This window comes from Ptychodera flava, chromosome 12 (genome assembly GCF_041260155.1).
Source record: "Ptychodera flava strain L36383 chromosome 12, AS_Pfla_20210202, whole genome shotgun sequence".
NCBI classification, from domain to species: Eukaryota; Metazoa; Hemichordata; class Enteropneusta; family Ptychoderidae; genus Ptychodera; species Ptychodera flava.
This window is the reverse complement of record NC_091939.1, coordinates 19,894,469-19,919,515: the sequence shown is the minus strand read 5'-3', so window position 1 is coordinate 19,919,515 and position 25,047 is coordinate 19,894,469. Positions and strand designations below refer to the sequence as shown.

The 25,047-nt window shown below is 37.6% G+C and overlaps 1 protein-coding gene across 6 annotated transcripts; it reads left to right on the top strand.

The window, feature by feature from the left end:
- Positions 1-65: 65 nt before the first annotated feature.
- LOC139145327 (EF-hand calcium-binding domain-containing protein 5-like) lies at positions 66-25,047 on the top strand. Of its 6 annotated transcripts, none has more exons than XM_070716417.1 (23): positions 66-1,341; positions 2,622-2,842; positions 3,309-3,382; positions 3,888-4,143; positions 4,897-5,055; positions 5,759-6,420; positions 6,683-6,791; positions 7,370-7,501; positions 9,173-9,378; positions 9,927-10,083; positions 10,451-10,587; positions 12,059-12,187; positions 12,757-12,929; positions 13,898-13,991; positions 14,723-14,761; positions 16,962-17,096; positions 17,628-17,777; positions 18,955-19,017; positions 20,311-20,414; positions 21,801-22,051; positions 22,589-22,818; positions 23,549-23,645; positions 24,220-25,047. In XM_070716417.1, exons 1-23 carry the CDS (start codon positions 518-520, stop codon positions 24,402-24,404), a joined length of 4,587 nt encoding a protein of 1,528 aa, XP_070572518.1. In that variant the 5' UTR covers positions 66-517; the 3' UTR covers positions 24,405-25,047. The 6 variants fall into 6 exon arrangements, with proteins under 6 accessions (XP_070572518.1, XP_070572520.1, XP_070572519.1 ...); XM_070716419.1 differs by lacking the exon at positions 18,955-19,017 and adding an exon at positions 18,744-18,758; XM_070716418.1 differs by lacking the exon at positions 14,723-14,761.

The following is a 25,047-nucleotide window of genomic DNA, read 5'->3' as shown; positions in this document are numbered from 1 at the left end:
TTCTATGCCTAGCTACGAGATGCGCATGTTCATTGACCCGGGAAGTTGTTCCCTGATCCACCGACAGAGGTCGTAGAGTTTCAAGCCATAGCAACACGCCGCTCAAAAACATCATTAGCATCGGGGCGACTCGTAGACAACGGCGACGAAGATATAAGATATTGCTGCTACCGTGTGACGTTACCGACCTTGGTTGCTCCCATATTGTTGAAAAATAGTTGATCTGCAAACAGTACATAACAGGTAACGAAACAGCACGGAACATTGTAAAAGGATTCGTTTATCGAACGCGTTAACGTTGCTTACTGTAGAGCGAGGTCATCACCAAGCGACAGGTGTGAATCGTGCAGTTGTGTTTTCGCATCGAAAAGTGTGATCAACTTGTTTATACATAACGGGTTGACATTCCGTAATATGTTCTGTTAATCATGGGCCGTAATAATTGAATAAGATTGTTTGAAATATCTTTCGCGACTTGTGTTGCTGCTTTAAAAAGTAATTTGTCAACAAATCCAAAATGGCGGAAGTTCAAACGTCGAGTCCAGTTAGGAGCGCCCCTGGTTCAGCCGGTGTTTCACGTTTTTCCCCAACACCCCCTGGGTCGAGACCGGGAACACGCCAGGGCTCAGCCTCTCAGCCAGGTTCTAGACCAGCTTCGCGGGAAGGTTTTTCTGGGTCCAGACCGTCTTCACAAATTGGGTCACGACCAACATCCAAAGGTGGGTCAGCTGGAAGATATAGATCACAAGCATCGGGATCCCGACCGATGTCTAGGTCAGGTAGTGGCTCTAGAACCACACCAAAACAACAGCCATCACCTCTTAGTGATAGACCAGAGAGCACCAGGTCCCTTGCAAGTAGGGCATCAATGCCTGACCACCTGCGACCCTTGGTGAAGACGGCAGTCAAGCGATGGAAGCGCTTCCACGAGCAGCATGTCATGGAAAGACTGAAAGAACGCAGAGAGGAAAAGAAACAACGTATCCAACTTGCGCGGGAGGAGAAACAAAAACTTGCCCGCAGAATCCCAATAGATGTCCTGGCGAAAGAATGGTTAAACGAAAATGAAGCCACAGTCGAAGTGAGAGCCTATCTCTTGGAAAAACTTCTCCCTGTCCTGATCATGGGTGTTGAAAAATTACTCCGAGAAGCTGACAAAAGAGGACTACCCGACAAGGATGGACCTGATCCCAATTTTAATCCAATTAACTTTTTGGCACAATATTTGATGAGAAATAATCCAAGATACAGTAACTTTCCTGAGGCGTCTCCTTATATTCGGGGACTTCAAGATGTCACCGAGGAACTAAAGAAGGAAGTTTTCTCCTTTGAAGACAACAGGTAAATTTGTACATTTTTCACTCATTTGAAAGAGGTCTTCTTAACCTTAATAAGCTGTACACATAGTGTAATACCACTTGGAAAATTTACCCATAATGAAATTTGAAACACGAAATTTAACTCTGAACATTTCAAATATGCTTTGGAAAAAGTTCACTTTATTCAAGTGTCCTGTGGTGCTGTCATATCCTACAAAAAAAAGCCTCGTTTCAGGAGGAGTCAACAAGATTTGTTCTTTCGCAAAGTCGTTTTGTGGTTATTGATTAGCCATTATCTCAACAATGTATGTCCTAGACTTGATACAGCAGTCCCATTATGCTGGAGTACAATAATAATAAAATGTGACCCTTTCGTTAAACGTCCATTGAAAATTAAACAATCACATTTATGAAGCAGTTCATCTTTTCAATGCTAGGATGTTGTACGTGCTTTCCTTCCCCACAAGATTTTATTTGATCAAGTAATAGACCAAGTCATTAAAACAGGAGTATAGGCACAATAAACAATGTCTTTGTTTCATTTCATGGCAATAAAAGTCTTTCAAACATTTTATTTCATTGGCGTTAAAGGTCAGAAGTGATTGCTGTGGCCTTTTCAATGCAAAATACTTGTCTACGTTGTGTCACCAAACAGTGTTTGACTGCAAGAAACAATAACCATGTTACCTTACCAGTCCTTGCTTTATTAATTTTCAATAAACTAGAATGACCAATTTTTTTTCAACCAAAATATTGCATTGTTAGTAATAATTTTTTGTGGTACAAGCAAAAATATAAAATAATTTTCTTCTCTTCTGGAAAAATACCCTTTACAACTTAAGTGCTCCTGTCAAAAATTGAATCCTTGTCAGAAGGAATGTATGATAGAAAATTTCAGCTGTTATGTTAATGCAAGAAACGGGACTTTTAAACTTTAAAAAATATAAGAATCTCTATCAAAAATAAGGAGTCCAAGAGGGAAAATATTAAATTGCTTGTTATAGTGAAACAGATTTTATTAGACTCAACTCATCCCTCATACAATGACTTTGACAGTGAAAAGTGTTACAAAATGTCTTTTTTATTTTGTGTAATCTCTTTTTTCTGCACTGTCTGTCGATGTCAGAATTTTATCACAGAAACTGACTGTTTTGGTATCAGCTGTTTGTGACTGTCTGTGTTTCTCATGTTATGTTTTTGTTGGTGACTTGCTATTGTTTTTGTTTGAGAACAATCCAATTTCCCCAATAATGTATCTCATCTTATCTGATCTTAACAATGCCTGCCTCTGTATCCCGACAGGCTTGCTAGAGTGAAAGCTGAAGCTAGACGTCGACGCGAGGAGAGGATGCGAGATGAAAAAACAAAATCCCTGGAGAGCCACAGACGATCAGCCACTCTGAGAGAACAATACAAAGAATGGGTTCTTGAAGAGGAAGGACGACTAGAATTGAATCCAGTGCAAGAGGCACTCAGATCATTTGCTGAAATAACAGAAAATTATCCGGAGGAATTACGAAAAGGTGGGGGATAGTCTGTTGTATTCAACATTATTTGTTGTGTTGAATATAAAACTAGCAACATCTGTGCATTTTCAGACGGTTATTCTGAACTCAGAACTTACCAAGCACTTCATTTAAAGTCAAATTCTGGTACATTCACATAGATAGGGTTGAATAATATCAATTGCCTTCTGAACAGAAACCATTGGTTAAGATTGAAACACTGCAACCATCAGGCTTTGTACATGTTCCTGTAGAGTGTAGACAGAACACTTTTTTCTGCACTGTCTGTCGATGTCGTACAAGTAGTCAGCCATAACTTGCATACTTGTCATGAATAGTGAGGGAATTTAAAAACCAGTGATGAGGGATTCAAAACTTTCTGTTTTTAAATTCGTTTTGAGAGCACTACTGGAAAATTACCTTTACAGTTTTAGCTCCTCTTCCATTCATATAAATCTGAACTCTGTAATATCTTGTCTTTCAGCTGCACAATACGGCCATGAATTGGAAGCATCTGATGACAGTGGTAAAACCATCTCAATTCAAGAATTCTCAGATGTACGTATCTCTCACTATCTTCACAGTCTTAATTCTGTGACCTCCATTACAAATGAACTTCTTGGTAACAAAAACAGATGAGAATAACCTTTAAAAACATATTTTTATTGACTGTATCGTAGTCCAAGTGTCAAACACATAACCTGTTGAAAGACCCAAGGTAATCAATCATGTGTGTGAGTTCTTGAAGCTGTTTATTAAAATTTTAAGATATTTTTACCTAATCAAGAAGTACATTTGTAGTATAATTGAATTCAAAATTGTCTTCAGTTTTCTAATGATATGAAAAAATTGTGTCTTGTAAACAATATTTAATGAATTCAATCAAAAAGAGCGTTGCAACATTTTATTCTTTCATTATTACACTTTAAAACTGATACACGCCAAGTGTTTCTGTCAGGGTGGGCGGACCTGTACACTGAAATACTGGGGTCAATAGGTTCAAACATGAAATGAAAAAAATTTAAGTAAAGTAACTGTTTGATGTTTTTCTCCCTGTATACAGTACATAAAGAAATTTGTCACTGACATGCCATCAGAAATCTTCCTGGAGTTCTTGAAGCATCTGTCCAAGTGTGCCATCGAGTACCATGCGGCAGCTAACAGAGAGGGCAGACGTGAAATTCTCAGTAATCTCTTCCTGTCCTGCGATCATTCTGGAGTAGGCCTTCTGGATCGGCACAGAGTGTTAGCCTTGTTTGAATCATTTTACGATGGCGCGATTAATTCTGTGAGAAAGGCGCTGAGAAATCCAAGGAAATGTAAGTTTACATATCACAAAGCCAGAGACGTGTGTCAGACCCTCTTTTTTCCTTGCCTTGATCTAGAATTTGATCAGCTATATCTGATTATAATAGCTTGCTAAAATTTAACTGTAAACAAAAAGGACTACCAAGCAAATTTTTTAAAGTTTCATCAACTGTTGAAGTTTTTTCCTCTATACTTGTTTTGTTTGTGAAGTAGAGTTCCCATGCCCGACTGCCCAAATGATGTTGAATAGTCTAGTTGTCAAGTTGTCCATATGTCAGGGATGTAGACAATTTTGATTACAGGTGGCAAAATAAAAGTATGTGAGCACATACATTTGTGCTGAATGTCCTAATTTTTTACAAACTAATTGTTTTCACAGCCAGCAAATTTTAGCTGACAGACTTGTTTTCGCTGACTGTAGGCTATTTTCTACATCCTTGCTATACTGTCCAATATTAATTGGACATTGATAATGGAATGTCAGTCAGGAGTGTGACCAAAAATTCATCTGACAACAATGACATAACATATTGTACATGTCGTATTGGCAAAGTTAGTATACTATAGTTCAACTTGACATTTAGGAAGGAGAAGAAAATGCACTTGTCTTTCAGAACAAAAATTAAATTAAACTTTGACTATATTAACCCTATCATCCCCCCCCCCCCCCCCCCCCCCCCCCCCCCCCCCCCCCCCCATTTCACTGGTGACTGAGATATAACTTTACCCATAAATACAAATTTCATTGTTGTTCTTGATATAAGGGCCCATTGTGGAACTGGATGAAGTCACTGACTATGCTGACAGTGTCATATCAGAGGAGAGTAATATATCAGAATTACAGCACACCCAAGCTGTCACAGAAGAAGAAGCAGAAAGTGAGAAAGAAGCAAGCAAAGCTGACGAAGAGGAAAAAGAAAAAGGTACATCATAGGTTACACTCTGATATGTGAATAAATCTTCTCCATCTAATTCTTCTTTTTTAAATTGCTCAATTAACTTTTCTCACTTTCTCACTTTCTGTCAAACTATTAAAAGTAGGAAGCTTTCTTCTGTAGAAGAGTCACCCTGAAGGTTCGAAATTGAAACACAGTGTTTGTCGAACTGGTAAATTTTGCAGCCATTATTCCTATGAGGAAGTGCGCCCTCAAACAGATGATTAGTTCCATCTGTATGGGTAATATTGAGAAAATTTGAAATTGTGGTCAGTCAAGCAAGTGTCAAAAATAACAAACTTCTCTTGCCTGGAAAATTTTCTTTTATATGAGTGTAGCAAATGTATTTACATATGAAAGTGTTGCATCAAATTGACTTGAATTCAGGGCTTACTTTAACTTTTCTAAGACAAAATTCAGTTTTGATGTATCACTAATCAGACAAGATAACAGACCGTTGACATTACATTACGTTTCTTCACATATTCTGAACATGAAATATCAACCAAGACACCACTTCCAGTATTTTAGGAATAGGGCAGGGCAAAACACTGAAGTATTTGTTGGCTAGCTGGATATATTCTCAGTTGATAAGGTGGTGTCTCTCTCTGTGCACTGTTCATGTTCATAACAGTGACCATTTCAATTGCAAAATCGATTTTACATTTAGAGGGGTTTCCATCTTTCATAGATACTACAAGTGCAGTGGAACAGACCAATGAGGATTCTGCAGGTGGAGAGCCACCCGCTGAGGAAGGGGAGAAAGTCCAAGAACAAGCAGCTGAAGGCGAAGCAGCGGATGGCGAACAGAAAGAAACCACGAAAGATGGTGAACAGAAAGCCGAGGAGAAGGATGAAGCAAGTGAAGAACCAAAAGAGGAACCCGCTGAGGAGAAAAAGGAAGAAACTGCCCCCGAAGGGGGACAAGCTGAAGCGGTTGCCCAGGAACAGAAGGATGAGCCAGCGGCTGAAGAGCAAAAAGATGAAACGGTCGCCGAGGAGAAGGAAGGCGAGGCAGAAAAACCAGCAGAGACAGGGACAGAGTCTGAAGAAGTCAAGGTTGAAGAGAAAGAGGAAGCAGAGGCAGCTGAGGAAAAGAAAGAAGAGAATGTGGATGAAGCACAAGCTGAAGAGAAGACTGAGGATGCAGCAGCAGCAGCAGCAGCTGAGGAGGAGGTGAAGGAGGAAACAGCAAAGGAGGAAGAGGCAAAGAAGGAAGAGACAAAAGATGAAGAGACAAAAGATGAAGAGACAAAAGAGGAAGGGGCAACAAAGGAAGGGACAACTGAGGAGAAACCAGAGGAAACAGTTGCCAAGGAGACACAAGAAGAAGAAACAAAACAATCAGAGGAGGTAATACAGTAGCATTATAGAGCAATCAGTATCAAACTTCAGTTATGTCCCTATGTCTGTTTCATGATCAATGTCGAGTTTGCTAAGTGATGGCGCCATGTTATCCAGTCCTTGTGTACAATAATCACTGCTTCATAAGAATCTGCCACAGAGAATGATTATTTCTGCCCTCTGTAGCGTTGTACAATTGTGATATTTTGAATTTTAAGTTGCTACACAGATTGAGCTAAACTTAATCCTCTCTCTCTCTCCTTTTTTACAGGCTGCACAGCCAGAGGAATCGGCAGGTGAGGAGAAAGCTGCCACGGAAACCCAAGAAAAAGAAGAGAAATCCGAACAGGAGGATGCCAAAGATGAAACAAAACCTGAAGGTAAGATGGACAGAACAAACACCACTTCTCTTTGAAAAAATGAAATGATGACACTTATGTGAACAAGAGGCAAATGATAGATATGCAATAATATTAATTGTGAAATGAAAAGGAAAGGTGTAATTATGTATAATTCATATCAAAATTTGATAATTGTTTTAATGTGAAATCATGTATTGCAATATGTTAAAATGTCTAAACCAATGCAGAAAATATGGCATCTTGGCTTCACTTTTGTGTGTGCATCTTTAGAATCAATAGAGACTTAGAATTTCCTGTTTATGATCAATGAAATTGAATTTCAAATCAGATCAAATGTGATTCTCTCGTTCACAGTCAGAGAGTACACGACATATTTCAAAAGCAGTGTAACATTTCAGGGAAATAACAGCATCTTTTGTTGCCGAATGCAACACAATCATGTAAACATGAGAGTGCAGTGCTTTTAGTGAAATTATAGTGTTAGTGTTATTAAACTTGCATAAATACTTTTTACTCGTATACTGTGATATACTGTAATACAGCATTGATCTTGTTGACTGCTAACTCTCTGATATGTTCCTTCATGTCACCCTCAGCCAAGGAAGGTGAGGAGGATGATCTCCCCATTGCCGTAGAAGACGATGAAGCCCAGCCTACAGGACCGACTGGCAGGGCAAGTGTCACATTTGCTGAAGGAGCAGTCCTGTACAAGGAGAAAACCAAATCAGGCAAGTATTTCTACAGTGACACTTTTGCACAATTTCCTGAAGTGGTACAGGCCTGTGTACATCACTGTGTGATCAATGTGTGTCAGCTGTTTTACTCTGCACTGTCATTTGTGGCGTACACAGAAGTCGGTCATTGCACATTACTGTTATACTTTAGGTTTATGTACTGTAGTCAAGTGATAGTGGTCAATTCACACAGTACTAGTCGACAAGATTTATCCAAATCCTTAGGAAAGAATGATTAACCCCTTGACTACCTATGGCGCCGGATATTCCGGCGCCATAGGAATTACCATATACCTTGAGTGCCGAAATATCCGGCACAGTTAAATAGGCGTATTTGCTTCGTTTTTGTCGCTAAAAATCCCGTAATTTCGGCACAGGCACGCAGCGCAACTAAGGTTGATGTATTCGGATCTGGCCAGAATGTGATTGCGCCCCCGTACGTCCGAGTATGGCCAAAATCCGGAAGCAAATGTCGTGACCCATGACCTCGACCCTGAAAGGTCAGGCTGATCACTGAAGCGTCGCGCTGATTGTTTACAGTTTTCAGAAGTACAGACGATCGCGAAGATGTTTATGGTTTTTTTTTAATGATATGAAATGTTTATTTATTGAAAACAAATGATTTATATGTAAATATGTTCTATTAACAGCAATATTCGTGAATGAAACTAGAGGAAATACAGTTTTTTACTATAAGCCAGTGAAATTTTATAGCAGCCATATTATCAATATGACTGGTCACATGACTGGTCATGTGTTTGGTCATGTGATATGTTGTTCCCTAAAATGAATTTTTAAATATGTGACATTTTTTTGATAAATCATAACCATTTTAGATGCATGTTTCTGCAAGGAAGACATAAAGCAGGTGTTTACAAATATAAAATGTGTTGATTTTCAAATACAGAATCATGTCAGATGCTGATGTTTATGGTTCATTTACTCTGCCTTTTGTGAGAAAAATCTTAAATAGGAACATCTATAAATAAAGTAAAGGGTAGTTATTATTACATATATGTAAAGAAAATGCCATGAAAATTGCAACTGTATTCAAATTTGCATCATTTTATGGATTCAAAACACGTCCTGATGCTTCAAATATTCATATTCTTTGCCAACTCTGGTCACATGACGTGTCATGTGATCAGTCACGTGACCTGGAAATACAAAATTTATGTATGAAAAAGTGGGAAATTTCATGCTGATTCAGAAAATATATGGTTTATTGGTACTTACTTAATTTTTTACTCTAAGCAGTGTTCATGCAATGACCACACCCCAGATTTTATCAATATTTACATAAGGGCCTGGTATATAGGAATACATTGGCCTTGGTAGTCAAGGGGTTACAACCGGATTCCACCAACTCACAAATTTCACGTAGAGTTTACAGTGTGTTTCTGATCATTAAGTGAACAGCTTCGATCATAGTTTAACTTCTTGTGACTCGTTATATTCATGGGCCATGGTACTATTTGTATTTTTTCTGTACACTTGATGAAATTATACTGCACGAAACACTTCTCACCGTCTATTAGAAAATTTGCCTTTTCTGTCTTTGAGACATACGATATCTAGCCATCGTGGTCAACTGTAATACTGAGAGTGTTTGAATCACCAATACATCCCTGCTTACTCATCACAAACACTCTACCATTTCCTCAGATATCGTTAAGACCCCGACAACACGAAGCGGCTCAGTCGCAGCCAGTGCATTCGACGAGAACTTCCTCAACATTTCCCAGTTTGTTCAGCTGGTGGAATCGTTCCTCGGTGACGAGGATTCACAGGCTGCATTCGACACTCTCCTTGATTTCATCAAAGCTGGATATGTGGAGACAGAGGAAGAGAAGATGTTCAGATTGAAGAAGGTAGGAAAAAATCTTCATTCTCTCGTGAGCTTTTTTACTATCAAGCTGTAGGGCAATAATGGTTGTGTTCAGTGGTAGAGTTTGACACAATAAGGAGTCAAGATGGGTTCAAGCTTCCTTAACTGCTTTCACAATTACAATCCCAAAACAAACTACTGTACGGAGAAGGGGTATTGAAAAAGAATCACAGCTATGGCAGTCCACTTTGCTACAATTCAGAGGACATTCAGCATTTTCCCGTTTAAATTATTGTAGCGCAGTGGGAGCTCAAATTTTTTCATAAAACACCGATATTCAAGTTCTATCCAATGTTGCATGAATGTTTAAATATTTTGCAATAGACGCAATGCATATTATATTTTTGGATTAGCATCATCAAGTATTGTTATCGGCCATATTTTTTCTTTGGATAAGTTGTTCAATATTTTTATACACAATCTCACATTTACCTATTATCCTACTTTGTGTGTCAGGCATGCATATTAAAAGAAGTTACACCAAGTATGGTGATATGTGTACATAAACATGTAACTCAAATTTCCTTACAGGCCAGAAAAGAAGCGCAGTCTGCCAAACGTAAACTTTTGCTGGATCAACTGTTTGAAAGATGGGATAACGATGGGTCAGGATATCTGGAACTGGAAGAAATCCTGACTGTCCTTGGAAAATACAAGGAAAATATGGAACACGAAGCCATTGAAAAAGGTGAATAGCCACAGAGCAATTCTTCCATTTTGAACTGAAATATGGCAAAATGTTGGATTTACAAACTTGAAAAAACACTCTGTGTATAAGTCACTCACCATATGATTATTAGACAGAAGACATTAGCTTGTTTTCTACTACTGATGTGCAGCGTGCTTTGAAGGTTATATCAAATTGGTCATTTGTCACTGTTCGCAGCAACTAAGGGAGTCTATTTGTATTATTCAATCATAATGGTCAGATTCAGCCAACCAATCAGATAACAGCTTCCGAGGTGCTGCACATTGGCCCTGTTTTCTTGCTTCCTGACATTGTGACAAGAAGACTCTGATTCTTATTGATGTTTTTCCTTTTTTCACAATTGCAGCCAAAAAGGTGTTGAGCAAAGATGACAAACTGAGCAAACGTGAATTCCGTAAATTCACTGAAGCAGTGTGTCTCAACTTACCTGGCGGTGAAGACAACTTTGAGCCGGTCATAGAATTCTTGACAACCAGCATTGAGGTGAGTTTTTGATATTTACAGAATGATGCTCAAAACATTAAATACTTCATTGCCAACAAGAAAGGAAAAATAATTTCTGTGTGAAAAAAATGGGCTTAACATTATCAGCAAACCATTACCCCATAAAATGTTGCTAACAATTTTGCCAAAAGAATTTGATTTGAAGAATTTCTTTTAGCATATTTAAGATTTCCATGTGGTTCTTTATTAGTGGTGGCTCCAATGAACATTTTCTGAAAAATTCTGTGATTTCACATTGATCATGCCCTTGAGTTAATCCATAGACGTCCAACTTTCCAATGGGAAACAAAAGCATTACAGCAAACTCTGTGCTCAACAGGAAAGAATTGAGTCTTTTCATGGGATTAGACTCAGAATGACCGGGAAACCCACCTCTACTATGGCCATTTTCATTAATTATATATATATACACAGCTGAGCTCAGTGTCAGTGAAAGGAAGTTAATTTAGGTGGTTTGATAAAAATTTTACTGCTACCATGTAATTAGAAGGAAAATTTATTTACATTTCATGCAAAATATGATGACTCAGCATTGCTTTTTCATTTCTCCATTAAATTTATAGAAGTACAGTATATTGCATCAACTAGAATGGTTATCATAACAATTAATACAGATTTTGATAAAATCATAGACAGTAGAGTTTATCTACTGTCTATGATAAAATGTACAAAGGAAAATGTAGAAATCAACAATGCAAAGAAACAACATGACTTGCAACTTTACCAATTGCAAGATGTCAAGCTACCTTCAAAATCCATGGAAAATGTTGTTGTATTCAGTTATGATCAAGGCATAAATGCTACTAGCCTTTGAACTTATGTCAGTGCCTCAAAACTTAAAGACTCCTGTTACTGTCAACCAATTGCAGTAAAGAATTCTCACCACTCAACTGTTATATAAATAAACGGGCAACGCGCTGACCATTAACGTTTATTTGTGGGCAAGGGCGAGAGGAAAGCCAAAAATTAACGGGCGAGGCTTGCCGAGCCTGTTAATTTGGCTTTCCTCGAGCCCGCGCCCACAATAAACATTAACGGTCAGAGCGGAGTCTGTTATTTCCATTATATTATCAGCGAACCCAAGAAAACCGTCAAAATTTCCGAAAATTTCAGGAGCGAACAACAACTGGGCCCCAGAAACTGAGCAATACGCGACGCACTGTCACGCGCGCTGTAAAAAATTGGCAAATCCGGAAATGTTTTCAGAAAAAAGTATCTCAACTTGACCTACAAGTGCTCCATTTTATTTTGTGATTGATTATCATTTACGTTTGAGGTGTAAAGTTACGATACTTTGAGTTGTTAATCTTATTATTCATATTTACGGGCATGTAAACAAACCATTACTGTGTATTTGTGGTCAGTCACGTGGTTCAGCTCGACCAATCAAATGCAACGGGCAGGGCATGGTAATATAATTAATAACAATCTTCTATGGTGTAATTTTCAGCGGACATATGCTGAACGTATACGTGGGCAAGCTCGCAAGAAATGGTTGTCACAAATCATCATCGCTGCAGAAACTGGAGGTGCCAACATGGAGCCAGTCTACAAAGCTTTGTTTTCAGCTCTGTACAAGGTAAGCAAGCCAGCACTTACTTACCAGCACCAAAGTCACAGCAGTGCATAGCCTCTGAATCCTCAATATCTTCTGGATGTTTTGGTCTCTCAAAGAAAATGTACCAGTGATTTATACATACAAGGAAAATTGAGAAAAATCCAAAAGCTTTACAACAAAGTTGGTCTACACTCTAACATTGTAGCATATATTTCAAAAACTGCAACCATACCATTTGATGCCTTATATTGTATTATTTGTTTTGAGCTATGCATAAAAAAACAAATGAATAAAACCTACACTCTGCACCTGTTTTGAGTTTCTCCATGTAAATTTTGTAAGTTTGTTTAATCCTAGTTTGACTCACTCATAAAATATTCATGAATGAAATTCTGTCTTGAAGGTGAGAAAATACAAATTGTTTGAAACTGAATCCAAATCTTCTGAACTTTTACTTTTGTGAGGTAGTACCATGGTGCAAAACAAAATGTTGATGATGGTTGTTGAATGTTAATTGATGGTTGTTGAATGTTGATTGATGGTTGCTGAATGTTGATTGACGGTTGTTGAATGTTGATTTCTGAAAACAGGATGCAGAAGCTCATGGTGGCAATAAACGCATCAGTGCCAGCATCAGCATGCTGGAAAACAACGATGGCAGCCCAGCACGAGGAAATGCACTACTGCGGTATTCAGCAACAACACCAGATGATGCCCAGAACATGCTTGGTAAAGCTCTCTACAAGGATATGAAAGGAATCAGGTAACAAACGGCAAACATTTCATTATACTGTTTTTGTCAATTACTTACTGTTGTCAATCGTCATAACTGTCCATATTCAGTTTACCTGAGTATGAGGGGAAGCAGAGCCCTCCAAAGGAGATTTTGAGAAGTTGGCCACCCGTTTTGGAGCAATCTGTTGATATATTAATAGTTATATCATACCAGTATATTGATGCTGTAAATACAGCAATCTGATTGGTTGAGACGCGAAAAGATTCGCAATATACCAAAGCTGGCACACGCGCAAGCTCTTGGTAAGAGCAAAAATCCTTTTTTTGACGTTCCATGCCAGAATTTCAATATACTTTTATGATATATTAGCAATAAATCACACTCAGCAACTGTATACCACTCAATTTTGACCAGTCCACTTCATATATGCACTTGCTATCGCTCGTGTATGTATGTCATGAACTGGTCAAATCTTGTGGTATACTGTCACTGGGTATTGCTTTGGGTATTGCTTTATTGCTTGACTATACAATAGAATATATTTTTTACAACAAAGGAATATGCATATTGTACATTGTTATGTAAATTGGCCACCTATCTGTCTTTCCAAACTTTGGAGAACACTTGGGGAAATAGAGAAAAACAGACAGCTATAGTCTTTCACTTTGACCATACTGTCCCTTTTAGTTAAATACTAGAAGTAGCCCAGTAGTGGGAGTGGAAGCAGTACCGGTAGTAGTGATGGTGATGGTGGTAAAAGTACAAGTCAACTCATGTTATTTGTAAATTTTAGAACTTGTTTTATTTACCATTCTGTACAAACACATTATGTATTCATTGCAAATACTTGTACCAGAGCTCTTCCACAATTTTGAAAGAAAAAAGGAAAGAATAACAAAAGATTGCATTTGGCCAACAGATGGAAGTGACAAGAGGTGTTAATACATGTTAATACTTTTTTTTTTTATTTTTTGTTATTTATTTTTTCCACACAGTTTTGCATCCATTGAGAGTGGCAAACCAATCCATGTGCCCAGAGTGAAGAACCATGGAAATATACATTTCTGGAACCCGGAGAGAGCAGAGGAGGTAACAGAACTTGCAAATACTCCTTATAGATTATTGCTAACTGGCCTCACAAGTGTCTACTTTGGTGTTAACATCATAGAAGAATTTGTGATGGTAAAATTCACCCTCATTATCAAACACAACAATTACCTTTGTGTTACTGACACTGGGGAAGTCACTTTTAGAAGTAACCGTCAACTATATGTGGTGTTCAGTTTGTTTGTATAATTTCCAGTCTATTCATTTTGATGATATTATGTCAGTTTTTGTTGTTGGAAATTATGTTTTTGTTGTGGTTCTGTTTATTTTCTGCATTTGAATTTTGCTGTGTGTTTTCATTATCATTTCATTTCATCCATACTGTACTACCACTGTGTGAGTTGCTCGCTCATTTTAATACCCATCATGCAGTGTATGCAAATAGTGTTTCCATATATGGAATTTGACATGCAGGTCATTCAGACATCTTGTATAACTGAAACTATCAATAGGCAATGTGCTTGTGGCATCGTACTGCAATATCGGTTTACTCTTTTCAACTCTTCGTTTTTCAATCTCATGCCAAAATTTTCCCTGAAAAAATGTTGTCATTGTCCTTGTTTGTTATTGGCCAGAAGTTAACAAAGCAATTCCATATATGGAAAACATTGTGTAACTCATGCATATTCATCATCATGTTCATCGTCATAACATTTTGCGTCTCCTAATACAATCATGCTTTCTCTACCAACCATGCTTTCGCATCACCACAGTTTAAGCGAGGAATTTTGGATGAGAATTCTGAAGAGGCAGTAAGTAATAGCTGGAACACCAGGCTATATTTTTCACCCGTAGATCTCACAGTCACCCACCAGACACTGCGTTCTTGCTTTCCAGTTCATTTGTCATACATGCTAGGAAAAAAACAGATATTCTGAATTTCTCTTGGTATAAAGATGGTACCTTGGCAGATTTTGTTTCATTTACTGAAAAGTCTGTCAAATCTGATTTACTTGGTGATAAGGATGATGACAGCCTGTAGTGTATTGACAGTGAACAAATCACCTACCCTTATAGAATGCCGCAAAACTCACACATATTTGATTTCTTTCTCGATCTCACATTCTAAATGACTTTATTTAAATGAGAAAATTTCATATTTGCAAATATGTGTAACCCTTTCACCACCATGGTTTGGCCCAAACCCACTGTTATCAATGGCGATTGTGGACCTGATAACAGGGAATTGGGGGATGAACAGGTTAAAATGTAGAACATATATATCATTTGCAATCACGACTGTTGGTATGCATTATGAACAGTAGACCCAATGAGAGGTATTTTATCAAATGATATCAGCGGAATGGGGAGGTCAGTCTAAGGATTAGAGTCAGGAATCTCTAGAAATAGTTTACAGTTCCTGCACTCTACTAGGTCCATAGTTCCTAATGTGTGTTCATTTTTGTGAATATCACAGTAGAGAAATCAAATATTGAGTCTTCTGTCAGTGTAGTTAATTAAACAGACTTACCTGTAATAAGTTATGCCGGCTGTCCCCCTTGCTTTTCCTTTGCTGTGTACGTAACTCTAACTTCCAAGCAAAGATTCAGCTTCCAGTCGAAGCTTGCTGCACGATAAATCAAATATGTAGCATCTAAACTTCTGAAACCTTCTGTGCACTTGGAATTTGTAAAGTTACGCTAATGGAAGAGTTCTGATGGATAAAATTGTAATATCTGAATAAAAATTTGAATATTTGACGGGGAGACTCTTTGAGACCTATAAAAAGTGTTGGGGGATTAACTTTCAAAAACAGTGAAGGTTGACAAAGACAGTTCACACTTTTGCCATATTGTCTACAGTGAACTCTATTCTCCTACAAGCCTTTCCTTTACACTGAATGAACACATTCTTCAAGACTCTACAGTTAATGTTGTGTTTTGATTATGTTCAATGGTCTATGTAAACATACCCTGACAAACTTTCACTGCTGACAAGAGTAATGAAAGAAAAAAAAATACTGCACCTTCATTGCACAGACCAATGTAACTGACTAGATGTTTGTTCAGATCATGTCATTCGTAAGTTTTTCTTTTAATTTTTGAAAGGAAAAAGTTTTGTAAAACCATGTTGTAAGCCATGACCAGACATACCTGACATAACATGAGCTGACATGCTTATATTATACTGATCTGCAAAGGACCAATCCCTATCCCTGCATTAGACATTCCACCTCCTCCCGCCCAACCACCTAGTATAGTGATCTAAACCATTGTGTTTGTTAATGTGGTGTTGGTCCATGTAAGGGGTGATGTGGCCTCTGTGTCTAAACCATCATTTATTTCCTTGAAAGTTTTCGTAGGAAAAATGCAAGCTCCTACAGAACTGTCAAAGTAGAGTAAGATATTTCAATTACATCATTCAATAATAAAGCAGTGAATTAGCCTTTAAGGTAGTATGCACCTCAAAAGTGAAAGACTTAAACTTTTGCTCAAACTTTCCTACATGAAACTTTCAACCATTGTCATACCAAATCAACAAAAAAAATTGGGGTCACTGTGCAAATTTTGGAACCAGCAAAACAAATTGCTCAACATTTTGCGATATTTGAAATTTAAAATGGCTGCCATCCCTTTGTTAACTTTATGGAGGGAAAATTATATTTCGGATTTTTGAAAAACTAAGATGGTAAAAGTTTTTCTTTCTCCAAGAGCTTTAAAATGAGCCCCCGCAAGTGGTAGATCAGAAAAAAATTGTAGAAATTTGAGAGTTCAAATTTCTGTCCCCGAGGCGCATTCTACCATAATGGTCCTCTTGTCAATGAGTTTCACAAATTCGCAAATTGCAACAGAGTAGACAAAAGCTTCAGTCATAATATTTTTGTCACTCTGTTTCATCAAATCAGTTATGCAGATTGACCAGGTTTTCAAAATTTACTGAAGGCTGATCAATGATATATTTTACGTATTCATGACTAAACTTTGTTTTGTTTATTTTTCTGTCTGATGTCAGGAGAGAGATGGATCCTTCATAGTGATTCCTCTGAAAGACCAACAGAAGCGGGTATTCGGTTTGATGGGCATCGACACCCTGGCAGATCCACACGCTAAGTCAATCTTTATCACACACGAAATCAGCTTCTTCCAGGTAAGATCTTAAAGATTAGCAGTTGTTGTTGTGTGATGGCCTAAAGCAGGGGTTTAAAAAATGATTGCTTTCTGTTTTTGGAAAGGCAGTTTATGAAATGACAATAGGAGGGATGGTTGTAGAATAACATATGCTTGTGAAAGGAATATGCCATGATATATCTGTAGCGACAGACAGAAAAATTTCAGATTAAGAGATAAACCTTGAAAAGTGAAATAGAAAAGGAATGTGGTCAGCACTAGAGAGATTAACACTTTACTGAGCAAAAGATCTCTGATGGCTAAATAGTTAGCAAAATGTAACAGCCCATCTTCCATGTCAGAAAATTACGTCCACCACAAAATATCAAAGAACAACACTATCAATGACAGCAGTATACATGTATCAGTAACAACAACAACAACAACAACAACAGCAAAATTTGAGAAATTGGATACAGCGTTTAGAATCCTTGGATCCTAACATTGTGTTTCTAATCTGGTTTTATGTTATTGTTGATCAGTTGATTTGTCAATATTCACTTACCGACAGGGAGTTGCCAAGGCCTTCTCCACAGCGTTTCATCACGTGGACATACGACGCAAGACTTTGAGGATCGCGGAGAGTGCGTTGTCATGGATACACCGACGCAGCCCTAGTGTCTTTGAAATCAATGTGTACATTGTTGAACCAGATGAAAAGGTGAGTCAAAATCTAAATATGCAATCAATCTTCAGTTTTGACTGTTTAAATTCCAGTCAGTTTTTCCCATTTCTTTTTATAGGGACTACTTTTGATAACTTTGTTAGTGTCAACAGTTGTCTTTGAAAATTCTAAGAACAACGCTGGTACAGCAAAAGTTTTCCAATTTATTCGTAATAACTTCATATCTTAAAATTTGCAGACTACACAGCTCCATCAAAATGCCATCACAATGTGCAGTTTTCATGAAAATAAATAAATTGTCAATTCTCTGAAATACTAGAAGATTTTGAAAAAGTAAATTTTAAATGCAACCTTTATAATTTCAATGAAATGAAATATTGCTTTTTCTGTAATATTGTCTTCATGGTGCACTATCCACTAATGTTGACATCATTGACTTTGTTCCACTGTTGTTGTGTACTCTGTGTGACATTGTTGTAAGAGTTTTTCTGTCTCTTATTCTGAGGCGGGATACTGGGATCGTCCATTTTTCTGAAAAAAAATAAATTGTTAATACTAATATACCACTTAAAAGATTTTAAAAAATTTCCACTCTAAACGCAAGCTTTATTAATTTAATACACCCTCAATCACCATTTCTGAAAGTTTTTCTTCACAATGCACTCGACACTAACATTGAAATTCTTGAGTTTTATTCCGCAAATGTTGTTTATTTTTATGCACACTCTAATTCCGTGATATTGAATTTTCCATTCCGACACCAATAAACCAAACTAAAACACTTATACATTGAACACTGGCATATCTGAATGAAGTCAGGTTGTCTCCTTTCTTCACCCAAATAATTATAACAAGACATTCACAAAGAAAGTGTGTATTGACGTGTGTTTCCCACCATTTGCCATTCTTTTGCTGGTGCATCCTATATCCTATTGTCACAAATCCATTGAAAATCTTGATTTCAAACACTTGTTCGATTATTTTCCAATTGCATTTGACCAGGGCATAGAAGAAACGGTATGTGAAAATCTTTTAAAATGGGTGGATTTTAAAAAAACTATATCAATTGTTCTACATTAAGGTTAAAAACATTTGTAATCTAAAACTTTGAGTTTTTTTTCCTTAACTGTGTGTTTTGACCGTAAATTCATGTGCTACCGACATTAATGCAAATGATGATGTACTGTCTCCTCTCGCTGTATGTTGTTTTCAGTTTTTACAAGGGCTTCCTCTGAATGCCAAGTTTAAGATCTTCTCAGTGAAAATAATTCTTGAGGTGTGCGGGTATAAAGTCAAGTTTAATTCATTGCCTCTGAGGTGGCGGGTGGTCGGTGTTGGTGTTACAGTGACTGGGGTGTGACGCTGTGAGTTGATATGGTGATGGTAGTCGTTGTTGTTCTCTCTGAGATACAGATACACTGTAAAAGTGTAAAAAAATTTACATTTATTCTTTTACTTACTCATTTCATATATGAAATAACCTTTTTTTCACATCTTGAACCTCTGTTAAATTGTGATACTGTCAAAATTTCGACCTATATTTGAGACGCTTGTGTAGCACTCTGTGTCGCACCCGAGGTGTTGCCAGTTCAAAAGTTAACAAAATTCTACACATACTTCGTGATTGCATAGCAAGACCTTAACTCTTGTCTGCTGATCTAGCAGCTGACCATTCTTGAATGCCTTGATTTTATTACCAAAAGGCTAAATTGAATGATAATTCTCAGAGGAAACACTGATGATGTTGAGGACTTTAGGTCAGGGGCGTGTCTGTAAAATTCACTGACGACAGATGCACTTGGTTCTTGTATTGAGGAACTGCACAGTACAGCCCAATGATATACAATAGAGCCACAACCGATCCAAATACTAGAATATATTGTATACTCTCTACCAAACCTCTGAGGTTGTCATTGTCAGTTTGTTGTTTCTTTTCTCCACCTGTTTATTATGTGTGTTTCTGGATGGGGTCACGTTTTTACTGGTTTTACATTCACATTGAGTTTTTGTGAGGGTAGTGGAAGATATTGTTGAGCCTGCACGGATTGTTTGTGATTCACTCTGCACAATTGGAGGCGGTATCCTGAAGAATCTCCCTTGACGATGTGTGAAAATATGCACACTAGAGCTAAACATTGTTCCATTTCTTCAGTTTTAGCACAGTTATTTTAGAGTAAACTTGCCTCAATTGTAGCTATGTCTTTTCTTGTTACTTGTCTCTCCAAGACCAAACTAAAAAAATTCTAGCAAAAATTTCATTGTTTAATTCATAATAGATGTAGCGCTGATTATAAGGCAAGAGCAGCCAAAAACAACAGATAATTGTATACTTTTCCCAACCTGTGAGGGCGCTGTACTGTGAAAACCGGTGTGGCAACAACATAAAAATGAAGTATGCAACAAGGTCTGAGATTGAAGCTACTCTGTTGTTGTCTAATTTGAAATTGGCAAAACTACTCCATATCTTTGACCACACTTCTCTGTCAACAAAGAATTTTAAAGCTGATCACAACAGTTGTTTAATTACTCGACTAGTTTCTAAATTACTGCAACATGTTCTGTACCACAGCAACAGGACTACGTGTTGCGAAAGATGATCACCACAAACAGAACTGGGCAAACCACACTGCACAACAAACCAATGAAACTGGAAAGAAAAGACAACCTCTTCAGGTAAGTTACAGTTAGTCTGTTCTCCAATCTCTGCAGGTCCATAGATCTACCTTAACGTCCTCTTTTGCAGTCTGAGATCACCCATGTCTTTTTCAGCGATAAATAAAGTGTTTACCCACCAACCTAAACCAGTTTTAGCCAGTTTGAGCTGACAGAAAAAAAAAGTCTGATCTACTCTGAACTGGCCAAACCAGTTTGAGCTAGTTCAAGCTGGCAAGAATGGTTTGAACATATATGGTTACTGAGATGGCGTACCAAGTTATTACCGCAGGCCCCTTGCCTATTACCCATCCTGGAAAAATTGGACCAAATAACTTAATTACTTGATTTTGTTCCAGCAATGACTTTTCTTTCTCTCTTTTTTCAAATATTTCATCTATCTTCAGAATTGGGCTCAACCATTCTATCTGTGGAGTAAGGTATCATTATCACTCATTGCATGCATGATATGATTCTGAAAAATGCAGCTTAGATTTGCCCCTGCCCCTCCTCTATAGCCTCCTTTACCTCCTGTGGAAATATTCAGATTTCTCCAAAAAAAGACGCAGACTCCATTTCGTGCAGTTTGCAAATTGAAGACTGCCTGGTAGATGAATCTCCAGCCACAATGCCACAGTAGTCTCAACGTACACATACCGTATAGTTAGAATTTCCCAGAGACCAGAATCACCAGCACTTGCACCTTAGGTTATACTCTGAACTAACCTCTGCACAAGGGCTACTTGATCTGACCCTATTGTTTTCAATAGGCTGGTTAGAGCTGGTCCATTTAAAAGGGGGGAGGGAAGGGTAAAAAGTTAATCAACCTATGGTTTAATACTGGTGTTTTTCCCCATCTGCACTATGAACTGAGAAAACATCTCTCTTAAATTTGTCTTTGCATTTCAGAAGACCCCAGCTAGTTCCTATCAGCAAATGCCTCTTTACCCTAAATCTTCTTCAGAAGGCCTTCCTTTGTCATGTGAAAATTATATCATGTTGCAGGATCAATGTGTACATGTACACTTGATGAATGCCCATGACAGATGTGGTCAATATTTAATTTTCTGATAGACAGCCTGCATGGCATGCTACTGACTTGCATGCCAAATTCATGCACACACACAAAAACTTCAAGATCAAACCCAGTCATTTCCAGTTCCTGGAATATCATTCCGTCACTATACTGTCATTACTTGATTTATGTGATAAGACCAAATCCATTATTTTCTTTCTGATGTCATAGGCATACTAGCTTGTTTCACCCAATGCATCCTTTAGCTTTCCTTACAGTCTAACTTTGCTTGAGAATAAACAAACAGCGATACTTGTACATGTATCACACTTTTGTGGGTTTTTTCAAGATGTGCTGTCTGATCAAAGCATCTTTTATCTTCTGTTTCACAGAGACTACCTATTCAAATGTGTTGACAACTCAGAAACCATCACCGCCGACGCGTACGGGGAGCGCCACACGGCGTTCCCGCTGCGCGACAGCGAAGGCCACGCGGTGGCGGTCGTCGACATCAGCATTGGGGAGCTGCGACAGCTCCCCAATCATGAAAACAGAGAGGTGCAAAGGATGCTGAAACTCCTTCAGCTGGCTCACAGGGAAGTGGCCCAGGAATCGGCCGGAGCGGATAAGACATACGTACTGGGTAGGTATCTTGGGTGGTTGTTCAATTTCACAGCACAGTTTGTAAGGGTAGGTTTGCCATACACACAAACGCATGCAACATTGGCTGCTCAGCAGACAGAAATTTGAAGAATTTGTCTTTTTGTTCCTGTGGTTATCTTAATCACCAGGGCAAATGGTCAGATTTCCTGACTGTTATCATTTCTATCATAAAATTGATGATTACAAAATACCAGCACTGTCATGCATATACGTGTAGATTCCAAAAGTCTGGCCAAAATTTTGGACAAACATTTGCTTTTGCATAGTAAGGATGGAATTGTGACATCATCATGAATTAGCCCTTAAACCTCTTATTTTCAGATATAAAAACCTTTGCTAAAAAAATGATATTCGCTGAATCAAATGCAGATATTAAAGACTTTATGCCAAACAACGGGAAAAATGTTTATATGGAAATACTAAATACTGCTATCTTCAAGAAGAGACCATTGATATCTGTCAATGATAAAACTTTTGATATTAATCACTCACTATATTTTTAAATTTATCATTCCAGAGGCTGAGAAGAAAAACGACGAAGACAGAATCAACGTCCTCTTTGACAGAATCATGCTGACAGATCTCAGAGAAAATGTTGCCAAATTAGACGCCCGTGCTTTCGCAGAATTAAAGAGCTACAAAGACCCGCCCAAGATAATCCACGATATCCTGATATCAGTCTTGTCTGTCTTTTATGCCGACAAGGCTTTGGATGGAGAGTTTGAAGCTTGGAGTTCATGTAAACAGGTGAGTTACTCAAGTATTTACTCAAATATTATTACAGTACTAAATGACAGTGTATAGTGTTTGATACAAGGTGTGAAGTTCAAATTCCTATTTAAATATGCAAATGTTTTTTTTCATAGTTTTATTTACCATAGTGTGCAAGGCTTTCATTGACAATTGTATGTAAATTCAAATTTCTCTGATTTTAAATTTTGTAAAATTCAAATCATTCCAAATTCTAGTGTTGTGTTTTTGTTGGATGTTTTTATGTGCTTTATATTAAACTTTGCATATAACTGAATGGTTATCAAAAATTAGGCAACAATAACCGTATCATGGTAATATTGATGCTCTGACATTAAAAAAAAAACCAAAGACATATTAAAGTACTCAAATTTTCTTTCAAACATTTAGTTTTTGTTATCACGTTCACACCTAAAACCAATATCAAATTTTGCTTGTCATCATCTATAGTCTTACTTCTGACAAGAAAAATGTGTTTCTGATTGAACTTTTAAAAATCACAGAAATCAAGGCCTCTTGTTTACGTGTGTGATTTGCAGATCATTTCAGTGTGTACTTTTAGTTCAATCTTTATACAAAAAGTTTGGCACTTTAGTATGAGAACATTTCTTCCCACATCATTTGTAGCTATTGAAAATGTAAAGAGGCCTAGCGAAACAATGTCAACCACTTCTTTGCAAACTACCCTTCTCAAACAAGTTTCCTTCTTTCTTTATGTCCATCACAGTATGTAAACACGGAGTTGACAAGACGTATCATGGAGTTTGATCCCACAGCTGCAGGTGTCATTGCACCGTCAGAGAGTGTCCACCAGAAGTTAGCAAGTAAGTACAAGATTCATCTAACTATACACAAATAAAGAGCTCAGTAATCCATTTTAAAACAAGAGAGTTGATAGAAGCAGTTTAGATAGAATGCACCTCGGGGACAGATATTCAAACTCTCAAACTTTTACAATACTTTTCTGATATACCATTTGTGCCAACTCATTGTGAAGCTCTCGGAGTAAATATATTTTATTTTTGTGAAAATTGGAAATAATTTTTTTTTTCCATGGAGTAAAGACAGGGATTGCAGCCATTTTGAATTTCAAATATCAGTAAAGTTATGGTAATAGGTTTCTCTGGAACCAAGATTTGCACAGTGACCCCAGATTTTGATTTTTGATTTTGAAAGAGGATGGGTAAAAGTTTCGTTAATGAAAGCAAAAGTTTAAGTCTTTCACTTTCGACATACATACTACCTTAACTGTTAAGCTCCGTAGCGGTCAAGTGTTTCCTTACGAAACAAACCAAAGACAGATCCAGATTCAGATTCAGATCGAAGGTCTTGTATGTAACATATGCTCTGAACAATTCAACCGCCTTTGACAATTTGTGTTTTTGTTTCATGTTACAGATGTACCTCATGGAGCAGTTGCCAAACATGGCTCCCTGCCGGCACAACATCTTTACAACTGGGCGTTTGTCTGCCTGTCACTGCTGGAACACTCTGCAAAGACAAGAGAGGCACAGAAACCACGGTCTATGACGCCACCGAAATCAGCGACCCAGTCGGTGTTGACTGAAGACCTTATTACTTAGAATATAAGAAATTTTTGTCACATTTAATGAAATTTTCCCCTCCCAAACCCTTTTACACCCCTGTCTTCACAAGATGTGCAGGTCCAACAGTGGGATGGGAACCAGAGTCAAACCATAACTTGGCCACGAAAGGGTTACAAAGGGGTTTTGCTGTCATGAAGATGATTGCATCATCTGTCATGGAAGACGTGTCAAAATATTTTATATAGCCAAAATATAAAACTAGAGTAGAAACTTTTTAACACAATAAAAGAATTTCCAACATTCCATAATGAAAATCTTATTTCATGGCAAAGTTTGTATCACATGAATTTTCATGAAGTTTTACATCATCGTTGCCAAATTGTGTATTTACTGTTTCAGGATTCACAGGAAGATAAAAGATTTGAACAGTTCACGTATCTGTGCTCTTACCCCATTTGCCAAAAAAAAATATTCATATTTTGCCAAATAGCGTCTCTTTCTCTTTTTCTTAAACAGTGTACATCGACCAATCACATGAAAGCTTCTCTATTTACACATCAGCCAAATGCTTGTTTGTATATTTTGTGTCATTTGCATGAATAAATAATGTTATTGTATACATAGCCAAATTTGATCTTTTTGTGAATAAAATCCAACATTTTCTTTTTCAATTCAATAA

Bases quoted from the DNA above. Each gene is read 5' to 3' on its own strand.
- LOC139145327 (XM_070716417.1), top strand. From the start codon at position 518: ATGGCGGAAGTTCAAACGTCGAGTCCAGTTAGGAGCGCCCCTGGTTCA. The intron at 9,379-9,926 runs GTAGGAAAAAAT...ATTTCCTTACAG, and splicing joins AGATGTTCAGATTGAAGAAG to GCCAGAAAAGAAGCGCAGTC. The intron at 12,188-12,756 runs GTAAGCAAGCCA...TTCTGAAAACAG, and splicing joins TGTTTTCAGCTCTGTACAAG to GATGCAGAAGCTCATGGTGG.